This window comes from Dunckerocampus dactyliophorus, chromosome 11 (assembly GCF_027744805.1).
Source record: "Dunckerocampus dactyliophorus isolate RoL2022-P2 chromosome 11, RoL_Ddac_1.1, whole genome shotgun sequence".
NCBI classification, from domain to species: Eukaryota; Metazoa; Chordata; class Actinopteri; order Syngnathiformes; family Syngnathidae; genus Dunckerocampus; species Dunckerocampus dactyliophorus.
The window spans coordinates 22,452,312-22,474,924 of NC_072829.1; the positions used below are offsets into that span (position 1 = coordinate 22,452,312).

At 40.7% G+C, this 22,613-nt stretch overlaps 1 protein-coding gene across 4 annotated transcripts; it reads right to left on the minus strand.

Moving 5' to 3' along the window:
* Positions 1–1,216: 1,216 nt before the first annotated feature.
* On the minus strand, positions 1,217–14,718 carry tnip1 (TNFAIP3 interacting protein 1). Of its 4 annotated transcripts, none has more exons than XM_054792172.1 (18): positions 14,647–14,718; positions 13,400–13,581; positions 12,336–12,479; positions 12,155–12,240; positions 11,967–12,026; positions 11,100–11,309; positions 8,569–8,663; positions 7,803–8,010; positions 6,131–6,223; positions 5,963–6,028; positions 4,967–5,098; positions 4,756–4,884; positions 4,552–4,674; positions 4,346–4,471; positions 4,181–4,264; positions 3,645–3,755; positions 3,302–3,389; positions 1,217–2,746 (listed from the first exon to the last, which is right to left on the minus strand). In XM_054792172.1, exons 2-18 carry the CDS (start codon positions 13,545–13,547, stop codon positions 2,607–2,609), a joined length of 2,043 nt encoding a protein of 680 aa, XP_054648147.1. In that variant the 5' UTR covers positions 13,548–13,581; positions 14,647–14,718; the 3' UTR covers positions 1,217–2,606. The 4 variants fall into 4 exon arrangements, with proteins under 4 accessions (XP_054648147.1, XP_054648143.1, XP_054648144.1 ...); XM_054792168.1 differs by having other exon boundaries at positions 3,645–3,845; XM_054792169.1 differs by having other exon boundaries at positions 3,645–3,845; positions 14,614–14,711.
* Positions 14,719–22,613: the final 7,895 nt, after the last annotated feature.

A 22,613-nucleotide genomic window follows, 5' to 3' on the forward strand; every position in this document is an offset into this window, starting at 1 on the left:
ATTCACCTTTTATCCAGATCTGCATCCAAAGTCAATGGCTTCTTGGGATCATGCGCCACCCCTACATGGAAGACATTTGTTAAAGCACCCTTATTATAAATTAAAACATTGAAAAGGATAAAAGAGAACAAACATTCTTGTCACACAAGTGTAAAAAGAAGTGAACTTCCTAACAACATGTCTTGAATGTGCTATGGTGGTATCATGAATTTATCTGTACCAGGGTGGCTCTATGTGCTCTGCTCGCTGAAATCTGAGTAAAAGTAAGCTCTCAAGTTGAACAGACATGCCTTGACATATATGGTCAAAGTCTTGCACATGTATGTTTACACATGCCACAAATAGCGGGCTGTTAGTCCAGTTGACGTACAAACCAAAGTAACATTAAAAACAAACACTTGCAAAGGGAACAAACAAATATGAAAACGATTGTTTTCATATTTAACTGATCTTAATAATAGAATTTGTGTGTGTGTGTGTGTGCGCGTCTTTTACTGAAAGCGAGGCTGAGTGTGCTCAGAAGCTGCTCCCCCAGCACACTACTGCATACAGGAGGGCACTAGCTACCACAGTCTGGTAGATCTGAAGCAGCTTCTTGCATACATTGAAGGATGCCAGCCTTCTGAGGAAGTGCAGACGGCTCTGCCCTTTTCTGCACAGAGCTTATTTACTTGTACTTTTTTGGTATTGGCGCATGCAAGACAGTACCAAATAGGTACAAATTATTTTTTTTATTTATTGGTTATTAGTTGTATGCCTAGTGGTTAAGGGACAGATTCATAAAAATATCATCATAAAATATGTACCGCCGATTTTAGCGAAGGCGCAAAACCACTGGCTCAGATTTTCCCACTCTTGAAGTCGTTTTCAAAAAATACCGTTCGAGGTCACCCAGAATGCCGTTCCTGTGTGGATGAGAAGCCGAAACGATAAAATACGTAAACGTTTTTCACATGAAAAATGTTTCCGTGCAGACAGCCCTGAACGCAATACACGATGGGAATTTGTTTGAGAACCTGATTCCACTCTATTTGTTTGAGAACCTGATTCCACTCAATTTGTTTGAGGACCTGATTGATTCCACTCAATTTGTTTGAAAACCTGATTTCACTCACCCTCTTACAGTATATGATAGCAATAGAGCCGAAACAAAACAGTTGACCAATAAACTTTTAAGCCAGAGAGAAACTTAACCAAACAAATGTGGACAAACAGCTAAACATTTAGAATCAATTTATTAAGCCAGTCAAATACAAAAGTCTCACATGTGCTTTTGCCTACAGCAAAACAGAAAAAGGGTCTGCGAACCAAGAAATACAACTGCTAGTAATCAAAGAAAACCTTTTCAAAAAGTGCAGTTTCACCAACATCTCCCTTAATTTCCGATAACTTCTCCTGGTTAACTTAGTTAAAAATGAGGCTTTTTTCCCCAGATTTTTACACAAATTTTCGAAGCCCTTCATCCGACTACCTCATAACACCCTATATGTAAGAAACCCTAGTGAGCATTCAGTTCAGACGTTGATGTGTGACTTTGAGACGGAGTGACTTTGGGAAGAAAAAAAAAAAAGCAACATTGTTAAGTTATGTCTCCTGTGTGTCATAACGGGGCTCTTGAACTGGTGTCACAGCAATCACAGGCCAGCTGGCAAGGCGGGTGTCACAAGAGTAAAAGCAGAGGCAGCCGCACTGCTGCAACACCATAAACATGCAGATTAAAGATCGTTTAGGTGTGTCATGACTAAGTCAACAGCTATTCAAATGACATAACTGCTAGATACTGCACATGGCTAAAATGTTCGAGATTACATGATACATTAAGTGGTCAAATAAACTGTCGAAGTGCTGTGTTTAATGAGATTAGGTCCATCGTCATGGTGAAAAGTAAAAGTTTGTGTATGCACTGTGCGTGGTGCACTGTGTCTGACACAAACATTCAATGTATAGCTACAATATATCAGGTTACACTAACAACATAGAGCAGCATTACTAAAAGACAATGATTCACAATGCAACTATCAAAACAGCAGATTATAAATAAATTATCAATCACAATTATGTTTTTGGTATGATACCATCAAAATCCCCCCAGCCCAAAAATGTCTGTATGCAACAACCACATTTTGACCAGTTACACATATGGGACATTTCTATCACATCAACATACTGCAGAAGTCTTCATAAAATCAATTAACATTCACTTTGTAGATGTAGTCATTGAATTCACCTATGCAGGTATTGTTGGAATGAGAATAGTCTTGCTCATAGTGGGGAATGGCTTCCTGGAACCTTACAAGTAGCAGTCAAGTTGTTGCAGATTGGAACACAAAAAGGTGTATTTTTCTGGATACAAAGGGTATAAGTGTTTAAGTGTTCCAACCTATTGAACAAAACTTAAGTTCAAGAAAACAAAAAATCTAAATAGTTCATGTTTATATTCAGAATAGCGAAGTGTTCCACAAATAGCCTTATAAAACGCAAGTATAAACAACATTACAATAGGATATCTACAGTTCAGTAGGAAAATTATAGATCAAATCACACCTTTTCAAATCAAAACAAACTGATTTCATGCTACAACCCAATTTCTATCAGGTGGTGACATTTTAGTGCTTTCCAGGATCTATATTCTGTCGCTCCCTTTTTCCAAATCCTGCTCCTCCTCCTGCAACGGTTGCTGCTGCTGCTGTTGCTGCTGCTGCTGCTGCTGCTGCTGCTGCTGCTGCTGCTGCTGCCGCCGACTGGTCTGCACAAAAACAAAAATAATACAAAAAAATGCTTTCGGAAATAACATACTGACGTTAACATGCCTGTTTGCTTACCATGCTAGGTTACACTGTGAAAACAATAGAAAAGTATTTTGATGAAGATGTACTAGTTTTAACTGTGGCCAGTTAGAACTAGAGCTGCACAAGGAGAGCCACCTCCAAGTAGGCATCGAAGAATCAACATGAAGATGTTTTTTTGTGTGTGTGTGTTCTTGTCAACTTCTAAATCTTAAAATACTGCTTTCACGTAACATCTTTCATGTAGCCTAAGCTGAAGTCAGAGCTCATCAATTTACTCGATGAAATTCCAGGCAGACGGCAGATTCGCAATTCAGCATTCACGGCCCTGCAAATTTGTGGAACCTTTGTACAGTCTCCCCCTCATGAGCGAAGTGCTCTCCCATGGCTCCCCCTAAGGTCAAGGAAGTTGCCCTCTGACTCAGTATGCCACTAATGACGTGTGCTTGCTATGTGCCGGTGATAATTTGTGACAAATGGCTCGTGAAGAGTTGGTGTCAAATGTAGTGGTTTACCTGCATTATCTGGTGCTGGTCGTGAACTCTCCCCCACTGCTCTCGGTCCTCTAGGTTGTAGAAATGATGAAGACTGCCATGGAAACCCCTAAATAGAGACAAAGAGCCATTAATTGAAAAAAATAATTTAATTTAAAACCACAAAGCCCTAGGTCTATGTCATAATGCTTTAATAGCGGTCTGTATAGTTATGTCATTCCGTATTGGTTAGTCAAACCTAATGAAATTCACTTGTTCCTCCTGATTTAAAAAGGGCGTATAAAGTAGAAAGACAGCCTGCTTCAGTCAGGGAATCAGAGTCACTCACGCCTGAGACAGACGGAGGGACCTTTAGGACCCTTACCGGGGTACCGGGCTGGAAGTCTCGTACAGGGGGTGGAGCTGCGGCGGCTGCTGCATTGGGCATCCGGGGAGGGAAGTGTATGGGCCAGCCCTCAAGGCCCTGCGGTCCCACCTGCACAAAGGGACCACAGTAGGGGGGGCTCAGCGGGCCGTTCATTGAGCCTGACGTAGGATCTGAGGTACGTCTTTCCTGCTGCTGCCCCTATGAGGGACCACAAGTACACATGTGATCCCCAATTAGTGCATGGACACTAAACTCAGCGTGCACAGAGGAAGGCCAGGCTATGGCATGTCATGGCACACAGCTGACCTTTAACCCACTGAGCAGAGAATGTGGTCCACTGCTGATCCCCGGATGCACTGACAAACAAGCTAATTGGAGTCAGGCTCTTGTCTAGACTCTGTAAGCTTATGAGTGACAGTCTCTGGTCACAAGAGGGCGCTAGTATGCAAGTTTTACCATAAATCATCCACCAGGGCAGATGGCACTTTCATTCCGGACTGTCATTCACACATAGGCGCACAAAAACATTGTACCTGCTTGTGATGCTGCATCTGTAGTCTCTCCAGCTTGCATCTCTCCGTGTGTTCTCGCTGACACTCATTTTGTGCCTGATGGAGCTGAAACACACACGGGGACAAACAAAACCAGTTGAGTGACATGTGTTCCAGTAATCAGCCGCCTCAATTTTGTCAATTCACCTGATTGGTCAGATTAGTGATCTGAATCTGCAGTCGCTCCACTTGCCGCCTCAAGTCTTCTTTTTCCTCATTCATTCGTTCCCTGTCACTCCGTTCTTTTCGGAAATCTTCTTCAAAGATTTTGACCTGATTTACAAAACAAGCATTTGAGAAAGGAAATCACGATTGCAGTAAAATTCCTGTTTTGTATATACTATATGGCTGACCTGCTCTTTTAGAACAGCAATTTGGGTGAGTAGTTCCTGTTTCTTCAGGTTATTGGCAGCATCCTGGCCGGGCGGTTGTTGGGAAGATGAAGGGGAATGCAGGTTTAAGGCTTCTTCTAAAGCCTGGAATTATAAAAAAAAAGGTAATCCAGCAAAAGGTCTAACAAACAAAACCTATGAACTCAGAGTGTCCCTTTCACTCACCCTGTTGAGGCGTTGGATTTCCTTCTCCTGGTACTCTCGCTGCTTGCTGAGAGGCAACAGCTGGTCCTGCAGGTAGCGGACTTTCTGCTTCAACTCAGTGGTCTCAGTGTTTAGACACTCCTTCTCACCCTGAAACACGCGCCCAGTATTCTAGAATCGAGCGCGCTTCCATTTGTGATCAGCTTTTGAATTTATCGGACAGAATGTTCACCTGCACGTTTTCAATCTTGGACTTTGCCAGCAGCAGCTTCTTGTCGTAGTCTCGCTGCCTCTGCTCTCGCTCCGCCTCCAGTTCAACCACTGTCTTCTGGGATTCGGCAAGCCTTTGTCGGAGATCTGTGATCTAAGTTGTTGATTTTAAAGGATGCATTGTGAGGGCCTCAAGTTATATTATGCTTGATACTTAATTGCACCACTAGGGTACAGATAAATATTAGGTAAGTAGGCAACTTTATTATTTAGATGAAACCACAGTAAGAACACATTTGCAAAAACATGTCCTTTAGATTTATGTGTGAAATAACAGCGAGTCTGTTGACGCAAATGGATATATCTAGGTTTTTGTGGTTTAACTCAAGGTAACATGGTGTCACCATCGTGAAGCAAATCTAAGTTTGTGATTGCGTAGGGTGTGAGAATGAGCCTGCGTTTGTGCATGTGTCTGCTACCCCACTGACTGCACCACAGCAGGAGGTCAGCAGGTACGAGAGTGGTAAGGGAAATTCTCACTGACAGCCCTTGTGGTAAGTATGCTCAGATAGCGCGCTTGCAAGGATGCATCTTTTCCACGCTACAAGCGCCTCACATCTTAACACTGTGTGCCATTTATTCACTTGACTGTTCTATCTGTGGCATTAATAATGACTACGTCATAAACGTCATATAAGACCATCACAATGTTTGAAATACAACTTTGTTGACAAGCCAATGAAGTTAAATGTATCGTTTAAAACCCAGCTTTTACGTTTTGGAGTTCATTTACCTTTCTTTGGGAAACACAAAGCTGTACAAAACTATTATCACCCATTCACAACACACTAATTTAACTCATATTATGTACTTTCATTCCAACTGTGACTTAAACAGTCCTGAAAAACCTTTCTATACTTGGAGTCAGGTAAAACTGAAATACTTCTGCTGTAACAGGCTACTCAATAGAGGGTACAGTAACCTTACATCCTCATAACATACTGAGTCATTACCGTACCTTCTGCTCAAACTGTGACTTCATTGAGTTCCACTGAATGTCCCACTGCTTATTTACCTCAAGTACCTGCAAGCAGCACAGAGTAAAAAAAAAGAAAAACGAGCATATATGAAACTAAATATGATATGCTACTACAAAATAGGACTTTCAAAAGAGGAAGAAACTCACATCTTTTCTCTGCTTCTCCAGGAGCTTGATCTTCTTTTCGTAAACCTCAACATCACAAGGTTTGTTTGGGCTTTTCCCTGCAGCTTTTCCACTCTGGGGGCACAAAGAAGATCCCTGTCGTTACTAAAGTATGCTGACGACATGGCTCTAGTGGCACACATCACGGACATGGAGGCTCTGGCACAGTACCAGAAGCAGGTCCACACTCTGGCCTGTGGCTTTGCCCAGAGCTCATTGGAACTTAACATTTCTAAAACAAAGGAGTTGTGCTGTGGAGCCACAGGGAAAGGCACTGCAAGCCTCTTTCAACCTCTTGTCATTCATGGCCAGCAGGTGAAGCAGGTTGACTGTTTTAAATACCTGGGGCTAGATATAGACAATAACATGTCTTTTGGACACCAGGCAAACTCTGCTTTCAAGAAGGCACAACAACGCCTCCACCTCCTGAGAAAACTGAGATCTTTTAATATTAGCAAAGACATTTTAACTCTTGTGTACACTTCACTCATAGAATCCATCCTCACATATAATATCTCTTCCTGGTACAATTTTCTCACACTCAAACAAAACAAAACTCTCAAGAATCATAAACCAGGCCAGTAAAATCACTCAAACACCTCAGACTCCCCTCTGTGAATTGTATAGGCGATCAGTGCTGAGAAAAGCCACTCTCATCACTGAGGATGCCACACACCCCTTGCACCGATACAGAACCTCACTGGCCTCAAAAACGTCTACAAGAAATCCTTTATTCCAGTTGCAGTAACTATCTTAAATAGCGCCCGGTAAGCACTGTTATTCTTGTATTGTAGTATTTTTTTGTTTGTGACTTATGTTTTTGTTGCATGTTTTATATTGTACTTCATTGTGAGTGAATTTTTATAAGCCGTGTTGGAAAACAAATTTCTGTTCTATAGAACAGACAATAAAGTTCTATTCTATTCTATATTACACGGTTGAAATGCTTCCTATTAAGGCATTTGAATCGCAAGTTATTAAGAGGTTTGTGAAACATTTATCACAACATACATTTAAACACAGTAAATATTAGGTTAACAAATTAACAAGTTCCACTTTTTTAAGCTACACAGAGGCAGATTGACTTGAATATTTGGCAAACTGATGAATTTTAGTTGATGATGAACTTGTCATGTACAGCACCGACATGCACATTTCCCCTAATCTTGTGTTCAGAAAAATCTCCATGCATACGAGTGCGGTTAAAAAAAACAAAACACATCTGTCCACACAAAAACACATTCACTGCTGCTATGCACATTTTGGCCAATCAGAAACCTGAAAAAGCTACAAGGTGACTTGGTATCGCATTATAACACCTCTATTCCTCAATATAGTGATATATTAGCTGTACAATCACGTGTACATTGTCTTATAAAATCAGCGCTCGCTTACACTGACCCCTGGATCCATCATGAATGTATGTTTTAATCGCTCCTGTGTGTTTACCACTGCACAAAATGAAACAATCACCCATAAGTCAATAACTTAATGTTCTGTTGTTAAATAGTTTTTAAGTTTTAGGTTTTTAAAGACAAAAACCAACGTGTGCGTGTGGAAGAGGCCGGAACCCACAGAAAGCCTGCAACACAATGCAGCCTCCTTATTTGACAGTTTTATGGTACAAAATAGGGTTGCCTTCATTTTCAAATACCTTCTGTGGCGTAGTGGCTTCCATCTTCGGCCTCACCGTAGCACATTCCTCTTTAACTGGCTCATCTTTGGTGTCGGGAGCTTCAGTGTCAGACGCTGCCGTAGATGATGACGATGAAGATGATGCTGCTGCTGCTGCTACCACTGCTGAAGTTGATGCCGCTGATGCTCCTCCAGTTACAAGCTCCTTCAGTTTCTGATTCTCTTGCCTGAAAACCCCAAGAAAGTGAACATCGTGTTAACGTTCCAGTGTTTGGTCAAGCTCCAGGATGTGTTTTGGGAATACCCTACAAAACCCAAGAGGTGCTACAACGCCTGCACATGGTGTGACTATTTCCCCAACTAAAGCGAAAGCATGCGCAACTGCCAACACCCTCAAAAAAAATAGAAATGGGGGAGGGGTCACGATAAGAATTGTACCTCACATATACTCTGCTTTCTTTGTGAAGTTTTGGAAAATGTTTTATTGATGTCAAGTTAAATTTTGATTTGGGAGTTCAAAAGACTGTTAAAGAAAGCAAATATAACTGCCAGGAAGAATACCAAAATATAATAAAAAGTAATTAACTGTAATTTGACTCTGTTTTTATGAAACTACTTAACTGATAAAAACTGCTAAAACAAAATAGTTGCTGATATATAATTTTTCGCCTCTCTGAATGATTCTGTTTTAATTGTGTTGCATGCTGAACTGATGACTTGTGCTTTTTCTTACCAAAAAAGCACCAGAAAGAACTGCAACATTAAAAGAGAAACAAAAACATTACCTCAGTTGTTCCAAGTCTCGATTCCTGATGTGATGATCCTCTTCCATTTTCTTCCGAAGCTCATTGTTCTCTTGTCTGAGCTGCTCACACAAAGTCTGCAAAACAAACACAAAAAAAAAGTTAGACAATTTTCATGGTAAATATGTTTTCTATCACAGAACTTGTCCTTAAAAGTGTTGAAACACAATGTGTAGAATGCTTTTTGAACAGAATTGTTAAACGCCACCCAGCCTTCTCACATACCTACACACTTGTGTGGACACACGCACATCTTCCTATGTGACCCACAAGCTGACTGTGTTTTCCCCTAATTTGTATACATATTGAGCTACAAAATAAAAATATTTTACTCAATAATAAACAAGCACCTTGTGATGACATGAAACTTTAATTCATGAACTTCTTTGTTTCATTTACTTTCTCCACAGTTGTGGCATGCCCCTAGAAAATCTATCATTTGCTTCAACAAAACAAAAAGGTCACCTGTTAAGACAAGCAGCTTCAGAAAATTGTGCGTGAATAATAGAGAGATGCTGTCACAAAGCCAAAATGCCTAAGAAAAAGGGATTTCACAAGACACTCAGTTCACAAGACGATGCGATACATGAGACATGGACTGGACAAACAGACTTTTAAATTTAACTATCACAAAACAATGCAGGTGCATTTTTAAATGTTTATTGTCCCCAAATGATTACGGTATATAAACAATAACATTATTTGAGACCAAATTAACCACCAATGTTAGAATAATATCATAACTATTACGTCTATATGAGGGGTGTCACGATACACTCAGCTCACGCTGTTACAGTTTCAAATGTTTTATAACTTTGCATACATGACCTCAGCATGAGGTTTTTAACTCTTCTTTCTACGAATTGAAACAAAAACTAAAAATGATTAGTTAAAATAAAGATGGCAGTTGTAGCAGCTACTACTCATCATTTATGTTGATGTGTAGTTATGTAAAGATATGTAAAATGATTGCCGACTGCAGTAGGTTCACTGTATGCTAAATGAACTACAGTTCCCATGTTGCTTAGAGTGCGGAAGCAGGACCAAATGAGACTATCATCACAGCTTTTGACAGAAGTCAGCAACGATTGTGTTTTGATCTGACAAATCTTAAGTAACTTTGATCAAATGGAGGATTACTGCAGCTTCTGATTGGACATTAACAGAGCGAAAGCTGTTGGAACTCTGACAAAAGAAAACTTTGCGAGTGAGTGACGCTGGGAACGCCGAGTGCAGGTAGGATTGCAAGTGTGCATAAAGCACTTAATGTGTGGTTCTAATCCTGCCTGGTGCACTGCCACTTCCATATTAATGTGTATTATGTGTAATGTGTAGCATGGCAGCTAGGCATAATTCGAGGTGCTCAATCAAACGTTTAAACCCGACATTACTCAACACCGACAGGGCTTGCTCTTTTCTGTTTAAGCTAATGACTTTTTGCCGTCCCGTGGCAGTTTCCCATGTGATGCCGCTTCATGTTTGTGATGAGGTTGGTCGTATTAAACTTACAGTTCTGTGCCACCATTTCTGCTCCTTGCTACTTTGGTGGCACGCTAGCAAACACTGTTGTTGTGATTACATGGGCTCTATCCGGTCGCCGCTGGATAGACCCGGTGGGGCAGAGTCTGGAATCAACTGCTTGTATTGGGAGTGCCAATATCGGAAAGTTCAGATGCAGGCCAATATAATTTGATATTTTTTTTGCTGATATCTGTCCATTTTTTGATATCAATATCTCATCGGGTGGGGTGGAAATAGCGAGCATGTCAGTATTTCTCAGTTTCTTCAGTTGCGTTAGCTGTTGATAGATTTAGGTGATATTGACCTGTCCATTCTTGTGTGTGTGAGATGAAGACGCTCACATCTACTTCCGCTGTGGAACACACATGTAAAACGGCGCTTAGTCAGTGTAGAAGATGCGAGTGTCTTCATCACATACACAAGAATGAACAGGCGACAGTGAGCAGGGATACAGCGGGAGACAAATAAGACCGAGCGATCTGTGCGGTCTGATTTTTTTCTAGGAGGCATTTTTGTGATCACAATGTATTACTCTTTTGAACGCATATTGTTTTGAGAAGTGGCCCCATTCAGTAAGCGGAACTATGTTCCTCATCAAGAAAATCTGACCAGAACTGGAGTGGCACGACCAAGTGGCGGGGTAAGTCACTCTTGATGTACTACGCTGCTGATGGGGACGCCATACAACTTCATGTCAAAAAAATCAGAACTATCCCTAAGTTCAGGGCTTGAGTGTCTGTCCAGAAGAGCGCAACATCCTATCTACAGCTAGAGATACGTCTGTTGATCCATGGTACTGCTATTCAGTATAATAAAAATGAGCAGAAAAATAATACCCATTTTATATTTTTCGTATTTTTGGTTTTTCAAAAGGAAAATAACTGAATAGCCATCACCCAGCTTTGACACAACAACCCTAAATTGTATTTGTGGTAATGAGGAATGATGCTTCATCATTTATCTTTATCTCTCCCCTACTGAATGCTTCATACCTGTAGGAGGGACGTCCTTTGTTCATTCTTTTGGACCTTAGAGGAAAGATGGTGAAACTCCACAGCCATTCGGCCCAGGTGAGCTAACAGCTGGTTTGGGTTGGACTCCTCTGCGAATATGCTGAAGGAGCTTTCCAATTTCTTCAACTGGCTCGCCAGCTCGATGTTCTCCTGAGGCAGGAGGGGGATTACTCCTGCCGCGGACCGGGCCTGGAGAAACACCCACCCACATTTGACAGTCAGTCTTTCCTTTCAAGCTGAAATCAGTGAGCTGGCTACTGAGTACAGTATATGCATTTATGAAAGAAAGACAGTCATACTATAAGAGTCATAGTGCTACTATGTCTGTCTGGTAAGTCAAACCAGTTGACCCTGTTGGATTCAAAGTACTGTATGACACAATGCAAGAAAATCACATAGAATGGACATCAATTATCAGAAATACAAAAGGTCCAATTTTACAGTACACTACTAATTTTAGAATGTGGCTACCTTTTTATCATATAACAATAATATATGATAATAGTCTGGTGGAGTATCCTAGGACTATATTCTTTTGGATGCAGCATGTGACTGAATCATCAGCATGATTCCAGTCAGTAATAATCCTGGACTTTCCCCTGGTTGACTCAGGCGAGAAGAGCCAAAATTGCAACAGTTCCTAAGTTACTTAACCAGGATGGGTTTCTAATGTTGAGAATACGGCCATGAAGTAGAAGGTACACAAAATGATGATTCTGAGACATACCAGTGTTGTGACTGGAGAGCTTAAGTTCTACTTAAAACGGAAGCTAAAAGTATGAATGTCAGCGTTTGTTGTAAAACAAATATTAAAAAAGGTAGTTTGAAAAGGTGACTGATATATACCGTCAATGCATCTGAAGTCCTTCCATCCATATTGACCACTTCGAACTCTGATAAGGCATCCTGTTAAAACAGCCAGTTAAAAGGACAGTTGTCAGTACAAATTCCACCAGCGTCAGGATATCATAATGCAGGCAACTTATATTTGTCGACAGTTGAAATGTTCTAATTCTCACAAAGTGTACACTCACATTAGGTCTGTTAGGCTGAATGGCCTTGGCTAGACAGCTTGCTTCCTCTTCCCTCGGCTCCGCAGTGGGATGCAAACAAGGTTTACCTTCATGCGGCAAAAAAAGAAAAAGACAGTCAGCACCATTTGAGAGGAGTTGTAATCCACCAGTGTCAAAACATCAGCAACTAAGTGACACCTACTTTGTGTTTCAGTCCGTACAGGTCCTGCCACGCACAAACTGGCTGCATAGCTGGAGGATTTGAGGGCCTCGTTATCTCGCACAAGTTCCTCCACTCTCTGACGAAGTCTTGATGCTTCCAGCTGGGACTCTTCAAGCAAGTCGCCTGCAGAGAGATGGTCGTTCACTTTCACTAAGTTGAGCGTCATCCGCTGATCTTCACACATCCACACAAACACAACGCTGGAAGTGTGGCATCAGTAGTAGAATATTCAGTACGAAGAACATGAAACACGCCTTCAATGAGTCATGGAGTTTTGAAAAGGAAAAAAGATCATCAAAGGAGTGTGAGCAGGTTTAACTACATTATTTTATAATTACTACATGCCTGTTGCGCTCCTATATTTGCATAAATTGACTGTAAGAGAACCTGTTCAGGAGGTGGTGGTGATGTAATTTGCATGTTTTTACTTTCTTTATGCAAATGCCTTTCTTCTGTTTATTCTTTTTGTCATTTTTATTTAATGTCACAAAAGATGGCGCTGCCTGTGCGTGCTTTTAGATTGGGGAGTGGCCTACAGCAACACTCGCTCCTTTCTGAGAAGAGTGATACATGCTTTTATGTCAGATTCTCAAACGCTACGTTCACACTGCAGGTCAAGTCCTATTTTTTGCTCATGTCTGATCTGGATCTGATTTTTTTCATGCTTGTGAATAGTACAATTCCAACTTTTTCCAAATGTGAGTCAGCCCTCATTCGTACGTAGATAGCCAAGCCGCTGCAGTGTGAACAGCGAGGTCGCATATATCCGACCTATACGTCATCGAAAGCCGTGTTTTGCCATGCTTACCGAGACTTGGATTAAGATTATTGTTCTGTTTGAGTAATATCGCTTGATCAAGCCTTTTCTAACATTCCATACTACAAAATAAATAACAGTATGACTGAACACAAACGGGTGGATGGCACCCCACCCTGGCAAAGTTGGCACCTCGAGATGAAATTACTTTTAACGCACATCCTGACAAGACACCAAAGAGTAGCACATATTTACAGACACTCATCTGCATTTTTACAGCGCTTACCCAGGCTTTTAAGACCCTTCATCCTCTCCCTCAGCATGCTGTTCTCCTCCAGGAGCTGTCGATAACTGCTTCCTCCTCCGACCTCATCCCTAGTTTTGACGTCACTCCCGCCGGGATCATAGATGCGGTACGGACCCTTTCCTTCCATTGTTTTGTTCACTTGCTAAACATGATTCTGTAAGCTGAAAAAAAAAAAAAAAAAAAAAAAAAAAAAGAGTATTCAAACATGCATTAGGAAAAAAAAAACATGTCCTCCGTAGAAACAGTAAGTCAAGAATTGGAAGGGTGCCTTCAAAGTTTCCCCCCATCAAAGACACTGTTAAGACTTTCGGACTTGAAGTCTGGTACTGTGGTCCGGACCAAAATTATTAAAACCTCACAGTATTTCACACAGCTTTCTGTTAGGTGTTGCTATGCATCGCCTGGTTACGGTTGCATTGGGTGACATCATAGCTGGTATTTTGGTCCCTTGGTGCAGTCGGTGTTCACACTTTCCTCATTCAGGACTAGAATCCGCTGGCAGGCAAACCGAGACCCATCTCTCAGATCGCTTGTTTGGTCCAGTCCTTTGGGTCCTGGACTGCATACACACTTGACCAAACAAACCGTACCAGCGGACTACAGTTCGTTTTAATGGGACCAAAATTGACAAATGTAAACAAACCTACTTTTTGTATAGAAAAAATGAATATTGTCACTGAAGCAACACTGACTTTAGCTGTGAAAGCAATAGAACTACTCTTAATTGACTCAGTCTGACTAGCAAGCTATTGCAGGCACAGCGTATATGACTATACACACGTAACACTCCAAAATACACTATTGTAGCGCCTGTTAATCAAGGCATTTCAACTATTTAGAGTATGCCACGAAACCACTCTACGAACCATGGCTTTCCTTTCTTCTCAACACAAAGAGGGTTCACTCCAACATTAATGTCAGAAAGAAAAAATGTAAATACCATAAAAGCATTCAAACGAAGATATATCGACACAAACGAGCTAAACAATAGCTACCATGATTGATTGGAGAAGGCTAATATTAGTTTTCGTTGTTGTCATGCAAATGACTAGCAAGATCTTGTTAGCTGTCGGCTAGCTAACATTGGATAACAATGGGAGACAGGAAGGAGCTTGCTCCTCTTGTTTTAACCTCTCTACGGACACTTTTACCGAAGCGGTTCGTTCGTGACAAAAAGGAGATACGTGACAAACCAACAAACAAAGCGCTGTCCTCTGACAGAATACCTTTCCGCTAGCTGCGGCCTCTCGCCTCTGTACCCAGACAGCTACTGCGGAAGTGGTCTGCTGCTCTATGCCGTAACATGGGAAATTCCACCTTGCAACGTTTCATGTAAACAGCCATGATTGACAACCGAACCGGCCAATCAGCACCAGAGAGGTGGAGCCACTGAGCCTTCCATAAAACACGCTCACAGACGTAATTGATACAGTACCTATATATAGTTTGATAGCTTTTATTTTATTCACTGCAATCATTTTTATCACAACGCTTATTATGGCTATTTTCAGCCTTTAAAAAAAGGTTTCTAAAGTTTCTTCACTCTTGTATATTAGGAGGAGAAAGGGTATGGTGGCTAAATTGTCAATTGAAGGTGACGAGCAACTGTTCCATCATAGCATACAGCCATATATATGAACTGGAGTAAGTTATAACATTGAATTCATTACTATAGTACTATAGTACTAGCTAGTTGATTTTCCAGGAAACAAACTATGCACAAATAAATCAAACAACTGAGCCTTCACTGTGCCTTTATATGATTTATGACTTTATAAACGAAAGTGATGCATCCATATATACTCTTGATCAAAATGTTAAGGCCCGTTGAAAAATTGCAAGATTTTACATTTTGGACTGTTGGAACTTAAGAAGGTTGTAAGTAGAGCCTCAAAATGCAAAAAAAAAAAAAAAAAAAAAAGAAATGGGAGTGAGACAGAATAAAAATTCTTGTTAATCACCTCAAAAACTGCCATTCATCTCCAACTGTTTTCAATTGGATTTAGATCAGGGGAACACGCAGGATGGTCCAAAAGAGTGAGGTTGTTCCTCTGGCATTGTGAACTGCAGTGTTGTCCTGTTGAAAAACCCAGTCATTACCACACAGATGTGGGCCTTCAGTCATGAGGGATGCCCCATGCAACATCTCCATGTAGCTAGATTCCGTTTGACGGCCCTGCACTACCTGAAGCTCCATTGTTCCATTGAAGGAAAAAGCACCCCAAATCATGATGGCACCCCTCTACTGTGTGGAAAACACCTCTGGTGGAATCTCCTTGTCATGCCATTAACGTTGGAAGCCGTCAAAACCGTCAAGGTTCCAATTTTTCTAATCAGAGAATAAAACTTTCTTCCACCTTCAATGTTCCATGTTTGGTGCTCTCATGCAAATTCCAAACAGGCAATTTTGTGGCTGGAGGAGACGAGGCCTTTGAAGATTTTTTTTGTTGTTAAAACCCTTCTGCCGTCTGATGGTTACTGAACTGCATTCAGCACCGGTAGCAACCTTCATTTGGGGCGAGGATCGTCCTGTGTCTCGAGGACAGCCAATGGTTTCCTCCACCTCAGGGCCTATTTTACTTCAATGGTCGTTCGCAATGAAGTGCTTCCTCAAACTTTTTTTGTCTCACTCCCATTTCTTCTTTTTGTATTTTGATGCTCCACTTAGAACCTCGTTAAGGTCCAACAGTGCAAAGTGTAATTTCTTGCAATTTTTCAACTAGTCTTAAAATCAGGAGTGTATCATTTAATGCAACAGTGACATCTTGTGTTACATTTCTGTCTCCATCAGTTGGCAAAATTTCCATTCCGCTGGCACTGCAGACCACATTAAAACACACAATTGAACAATTATTTCCGAGGTGTTTCCCACAAGCTAATCGCATCTGTGATCATAGAATAGGTCACAATTAATTTGGTTGCAAGTTGACTCATAGTCCTGCTTATCATCCGCGGCTGTATTTCCATCCACGCTGACGTGACTTCAAGGCGTCATGGTATTACGTTGTTAGGCAAAAACCCAGATTTCAGCAACACACGGTAAGTTTAAAATAACGCCAATCAAATATCTCCATACATTTTAGGTCGTCCAGTGGTCATGGGGTTACAGCAGAATGCGTATTGCTGCTGAACACAAAAACACCTGCGTAATCAACAAAAAATGCAATAAAATGTTGCATTTGCAGTTGTCTTTGTACCTCGGGAAGTTAAATTTTCCAAAAAGCTTTGGGATATGGGAATTGTCACTTATTCTTTACCTATAATGTGACTTGTGACTTGCAGCATTTTATATTGGCTCAAGGCCCATTTAATGCATACAAGCAGAGACAGCAATAGGAGTATTTGAGCTCAATGCCAATGCTAGACAGGGAAAACTCTCCTGCAATCAAGTACTATTACAAAGGTATCTTGAGTAGAGCAGCACACCATTTAGTGCTCATGACACCAAAAAATGTTTGAAGAAAACAATAACAAAATAAAAGATTTATGTCACACTGCTGTCATAGATAAATAAAAAACTATGAAATAGGAGTGAAATGAAGTGATGATTTTTGACACGCCGCACGGCTGTGACGTCACTGCCAGACTACGTTCGGTGAAGCAGATTCAAACACATGCAGTCATGTACTCACAGCAAACAATAACATTCACTGACACTGTGTTGTGATAATTATGATATAACACACACAAACAAATGGCCACAAGTATGTTTAAAAAAAATAAAAGACCAGTTAGCCCTGGAATGAAACACCATAGTATTATTCTAAGACTCGTAGAACAGAAATATGTAAAAACAAGCAATTCAGTTGTATAGAGCACGAGCGGGTGACCAGGCGCAAACAAGCGCAGCCATGAGCGCACGCAAAGAAAGTGACATATTCACAACAATAATAACATTCACTAATATTGTGTTGTGAGGCTTATGATATGTTTTACTGGCAGTGATAGCTCCAACTGATACATACCACGTTAGCCGCCTAGCTAGGGCGTCAGTTAGGAATCCACATTGCATTAGCCGCCACACAGCAGTTGGCTGGCGACTATGGAGAATATTAAAAGGAGAAATGTGAATTGACTTACTGCCACCTTGGCACGCTTTTCCACGGTCGAACATCTTGTGGGTTTTTTACTTTTTATTTGCATCATCGGGGCAGTTGGGTAACTTTTGTCCCACAAAGTTTGCAGATCTGACAAGGCGAATGGTGTCTTTTAGAAATGTGAACAAGCTTACTCCGTATTTTCGAGTGTTCCAGTAAAAGCCTTCAACACAATGAGCGGGCATAATATAAAAAATGTAGAACAAACAACAGCAATTCATCCAGAACTAGGCCATAACAATAACATAACATAAAAAAGCATTGGAATGAAGGAGAAGTTTCGGGTAGGTATTGACGTCCCTTGCCCCAGACCCCAAAGAACTGCCTAATTTTTGTAATTATTTTTTTTAATATGATAAATATACACAGTCTGACACAGGAAATATGCCTTCAATGTTATTTTTCACAGCGGAAATAACAAGATTAACATGTGTTTTGGTCTCATGAGTACTATAAGACGTATGTCTTATTCACAGTAAAACGCATATAGCAATTTAAATTAAAGTGAAGTAAAAATTCCGTCTCTTTATCTAGGTCCTAAAAATATAACGGCTTTTTCTTGGGTTCAGTGAATTTGGTGGAAATCAGTTAAATAGAATTAGTTTGGTCCTGGTAACTAACAAGCAACTGACAAACTGAAACCAACTCATTCTAGGGGAAGTTAACATATCAGAAAAATTTACTGTATAAATATGACATTAAAATTGTTACATTATTATAGTGGATAGGCCCCAGCATACCCCCATGACCCTAGTGAGGAAAATGGATGGATGGATATAATAGTGGAACTTTTGTATTAATATTGTGCAATGTGGTATCTTCTACATGTCGTTTATTGTCATTGACAGCTTACCAATACAGAAACATCTAAAATATTCAGACCATTCTATCTACTATAGCTTCTTGTTTTTGTTGAAATTAGAATGACCCATGTCGGTCGCTTCACCTTCCAGTAAGTTGAAATGGACACCTTATAAGGCAAGCGTGTGATATCTCCCAGTCAGCAGGTGAAGAAAGAGCATGACAATAATGAAAGCGTTGTAAAAAAAATAATAGAAGAAAAGTACCACATAAAGTACAATGATTGTAGTGGTGTAATGTATTATTTTTTTCAAATGATGTATGATGTATGATCCATCTGATCAATAAAGGTTCTTAGCATTAGGGAACACATTAAGATTAGGATATTATATTATCATTACAAACTTACTGTTTGTAATGTACTGGAATTTTTACTATTCCAATGACAATATTCCCCCTAGAATTGTAAAATGAAAATGTTGGTGTACTTAAAGAAACAGGTGATTAGTGGGGGACGTGATAGAGTGGATTCTTTTGTATGGGCCATAAAAACAAATAGTAAGCCACTCTGTCATTTTCTGTATCTCCAAACAGCAGAAACCAGCAGCTGATAGTCATTAAGTCTGAGATGCAGGCCTTCTTGGTGAAGGAAACTCTACGTCTACTATATTTTGCTGATTAGTCTTTTTACCTTGCACTCTGCATAAAATCTGCAGTTACATGAATGACATTACTTAAGAATGAACAGGTCCCTCTTGTCATTTTAGGCTAAAGGAGCCATGAGTTCCGCGCTAAGCAATTCCTATATGCACAGACTACCATCATTTAATCTCCTCCACGCTCCTCTGCTGATATACAGTCTTATAGGCATTTTAAAATATTATTGTGATTTGTCTTTTGTAGCACATGATGGATATACGACATGTTTCTTTCACAGTCGATGCTGATTCGAGAGCACAGGGGAAAATTCAAGATCATTTCAATCTCCTGATATTTCACAAGAAAACAGATGTAGTAGAAATAAAGTCAACCGCTCTTTTTCCCCAGTCAAAAATGTTAAAAAGCATTTATATATAAACAACTCACCCACTCGGTTTGGCTGGTGTCGGAGAGCCATGCACTTTTTAAGGAAACTGGTGAATAGGGGGGAAGCAATTTCACTGTGAGACTTGGGGAATTCCCATAAACCAAGCAAAATGGCTTCAGACTGTAGACTCAGTGTGAACAGGACCTGCAGTGTGTGTGTGTGTGTGTGTGTGTGTCTGCTTGTGTTCTGCCTTTAGAGAGTATATACGGAATGCGTTGAATTAATCTTGTGTGTAAGCTCTGGGCCTGTATGCCGCGCTGCCAATATTGATGCTCCTCACATAAAGTGCGTGAACTGAGAAGGCCACCAAGAACGTACTGGCTGAAGAATGGTCATCTGAAAAATGTTCAGATGACCTCTTATGAAATCTCATAAACACCATACTGTACACCATGCCAAGCGTGATAAACAGTGAATGAACGACATCTCTGGAAAAGATAATAAATATATACGGTAAAATATAACAAATAACATCGAAAGGCAGATTTCCTGTGTTAGATGTGTGCTCCAATGTTGACATTTTCACATTTTTCGCCACTGAAAAAACAATCCCATCGGAGACTGGAGAAAGTGACGTCACCGGGAGAACACGTCCTCTCCGAACTACGCTTGGAACACATTGTTACTATATTGTTGTGGAGCATTTTTTGTCGATTGCTCCAACAAGCAAAGCTTGTTCACATGTCCAAAAGGCACCATTCGCTGTGTCAGATTCTTCTGTATTATGTTCAGCACATTTCGAGGACAGCTGTTTTGATACCGTGCCTGAGATAAAGGAACGCCTGGGACTGAATGTGAATTATCGGAGGGTGGTTTTATCATCAGCTGTCCCAACTATGTTCCTCAATTCACGCCTAGATCTGCAATTGAAAACACAATAGAAAACCTTGGAAAAGCGTGCTGAGGTGGCAGTAAGTAAATATTTTTGTATTCAGACATATTCTACAAATCTTTCCAATTTCAAGGCAAGCTAAACAGGGACTGCTGCTCACTCATTATGTATCTTGCAGCCTCTGCATAGCTCTGTCTTTGTCAATCACTGCCAGTCAAACAACATACCTGTTGTGGCCAAATGTTTTTATAGTAGATGCTCAATGACAAGGCAGTTCTGACTTCCGAAACCGAAATACAGCGTTTCCTCGTTTATCGCGGGGGATTCCAAAATAACCCGCAACTTTATTTGTTTACAGTTATTATATATGTTTGAAGGCTGTAAAACCCCTCACAATACACTTTATACACTTTTCTCAGACAGGCATGAATATTTTCTCACATGTTAAACACTCTCAAAGTTCAAATTTCGTATGAATTTTAATGATCATTCTACTAGGTTGGACACAATAAATTATTAAGTGACTCACGCATATTCACTCCTCTGTCCGTGCTTCTTCCTGGCGCCTTTCGGCTGTAGTGTTTTTATATCCTTGTTAAAACATATTACGCCTGCCGTCGTCCTCCTCCTCCTTGTCCTGCTCTTTGAACCGAAGATTCATTTAGCCGGTTAGTTTCCTCTTCTTCTTCTTCTATTGTTTACTGGCGGTTAGCAAGCAGCTCACTCAGTTAGCTAGTTTGCTAACGACGGCACAAAGGAGATTGATTGACAATGGTCTACAGCCTGTCAGGACACGGAGCACTTTGGGCGGGTTTTCCCTTAGCCAAAAAGGACTGTTGTGGCTCAAATATTTAGCCGGCTATTGTCTACTGTGGGTTCCTTATATGCTCGTACAGGCACGTAAACACATAATGAGATGAGGTGAAGATGCACACATCTTCAACATGAGTGTACAACACGCTCTACTCATAGCAGTAGTAAAGACGATAACAGACACAACTGAGCACCGATAGATTGCTCTAATACGCCAGGATGCACAACACAATGTGCGTTCATACATTGTTAAAAAAATGTGCAAAATTGCACTTAAAAATCTGCGGAACAGCGAATCCGTGAAGGGTGAACCGCGATGTCACGAGGGAACACTGCAGTGCTAGCCGACAGTGCTTATTCTGTAAATGTTGAATAACAGTGGATTCTCAACTGGTGGGTCGTGGAACCATTTCAAGTGGGTCACGGGTCTTTGCATGGGAAAAAAATTCAAATGATGTAATGACCCAATGTCCATGAATGCACCTCTTGTCTGTGATATTTGCTTGCTATGCCGCCACAAGCGTGCGTGCCATGTTTATGGGCGACTTTGTCAAGGGGAAGGACATCGAGAGGGGACTTAAAAGGGGACTTGCAGTCCGTGCGACATACAGCTGCAGATGTCTGCTGGAGAAGAGCACGCCATAAAGAAAGAAACAGCGTCTCCCCGCTGCAGCTCATGTTGTGTTGCAAACAGTCCCTTTAAATATGAGATATTTGAGAAGTTTGACTTGAAAAACGTCCGCAATTTGGGTCGTCACATGTGACTGAGGGGTGATAATGCATCCGGCAGCCAAACCATTTGAGAAGCAGTGTAACAATGTAAAAACAATGTTATAATTGTGTTATTGTCGTGAATGTTTCTCCTTCATTTCACTAGTATTTTGTAGTTGTTTAATGGTAGATGACAGCAACATGACAAAAAAGGTTTGTCAAGTGAATACTTGTGTCTTTTTCAAACATTTTTTGGTGGCATGAGCACTTCAAGTCAAATTGTGCAAGCTGCTCTTAACACCACTGCAATGAGAAGTCCCCTTGTCTATCAAAAAGGGAAATTCAAGAAATTATGCCTGGTTCGGGGAAAAACTGCTTAATGAAGATATCTGATGATCTTCTCATCATGATCATTGAATGTGGCAAAATCAGGTTGGGCGTGCCATGAAACCGTCGTGTTACTGGCTGCAGCATTCTCTTTTTATTGCCTTGGATTTTGGCTTTCTGCAGGGGATTTCCTCGCCACAAGTGTCTTTTTTTTTTCTTTCCTCTTTTTAACACGAAGAGGGGCTACAACAGCTGTGCTCACACATTTGTATGCATTGAACCGAGACAACTGAAAATGTGTTGTTGAGTGTCAAAGTGGAACAACTGTGAAATGATCCACATGCATTAATTGCAACGTTGTCAGGTAGGCTAATACGGCTGACAGTAGCTTATTATAAGCTCGTGGTTTATTTTAATCAAGCTTCCTGCTAATTATGCGGCTGTAATTATGTGTTTTGATGGCCATGTTTTATGCTTCTCTGTAACTCAAAATTTCAGAGAAACTTGCCATGTGTTTACCACTGT

What these genes read in the sequence shown, in the direction of transcription:
- tnip1 (XM_054792168.1), bottom strand. Translation starts at nt 13,547, where the DNA reads ATGGAAGGAAAGGGTCCGTACCGCATCTATGATCCCGGCGGGAGTGAC. An exon ending in GAAGGGTCTTAAAAGCCTGG is followed by an intron (nt 12,480 to 13,399) that starts GTAAGCGCTGTA and finishes ATCTCTCTGCAG; the next exon opens with GCGACTTGCTTGAAGAGTCC. An exon ending in AAATCCAACGCCTCAACAGG is followed by an intron (nt 4,675 to 4,755) that starts GTGAGTGAAAGG and finishes TTATAATTCCAG; the next exon opens with GCTTTAGAAGAAGCCTTAAA.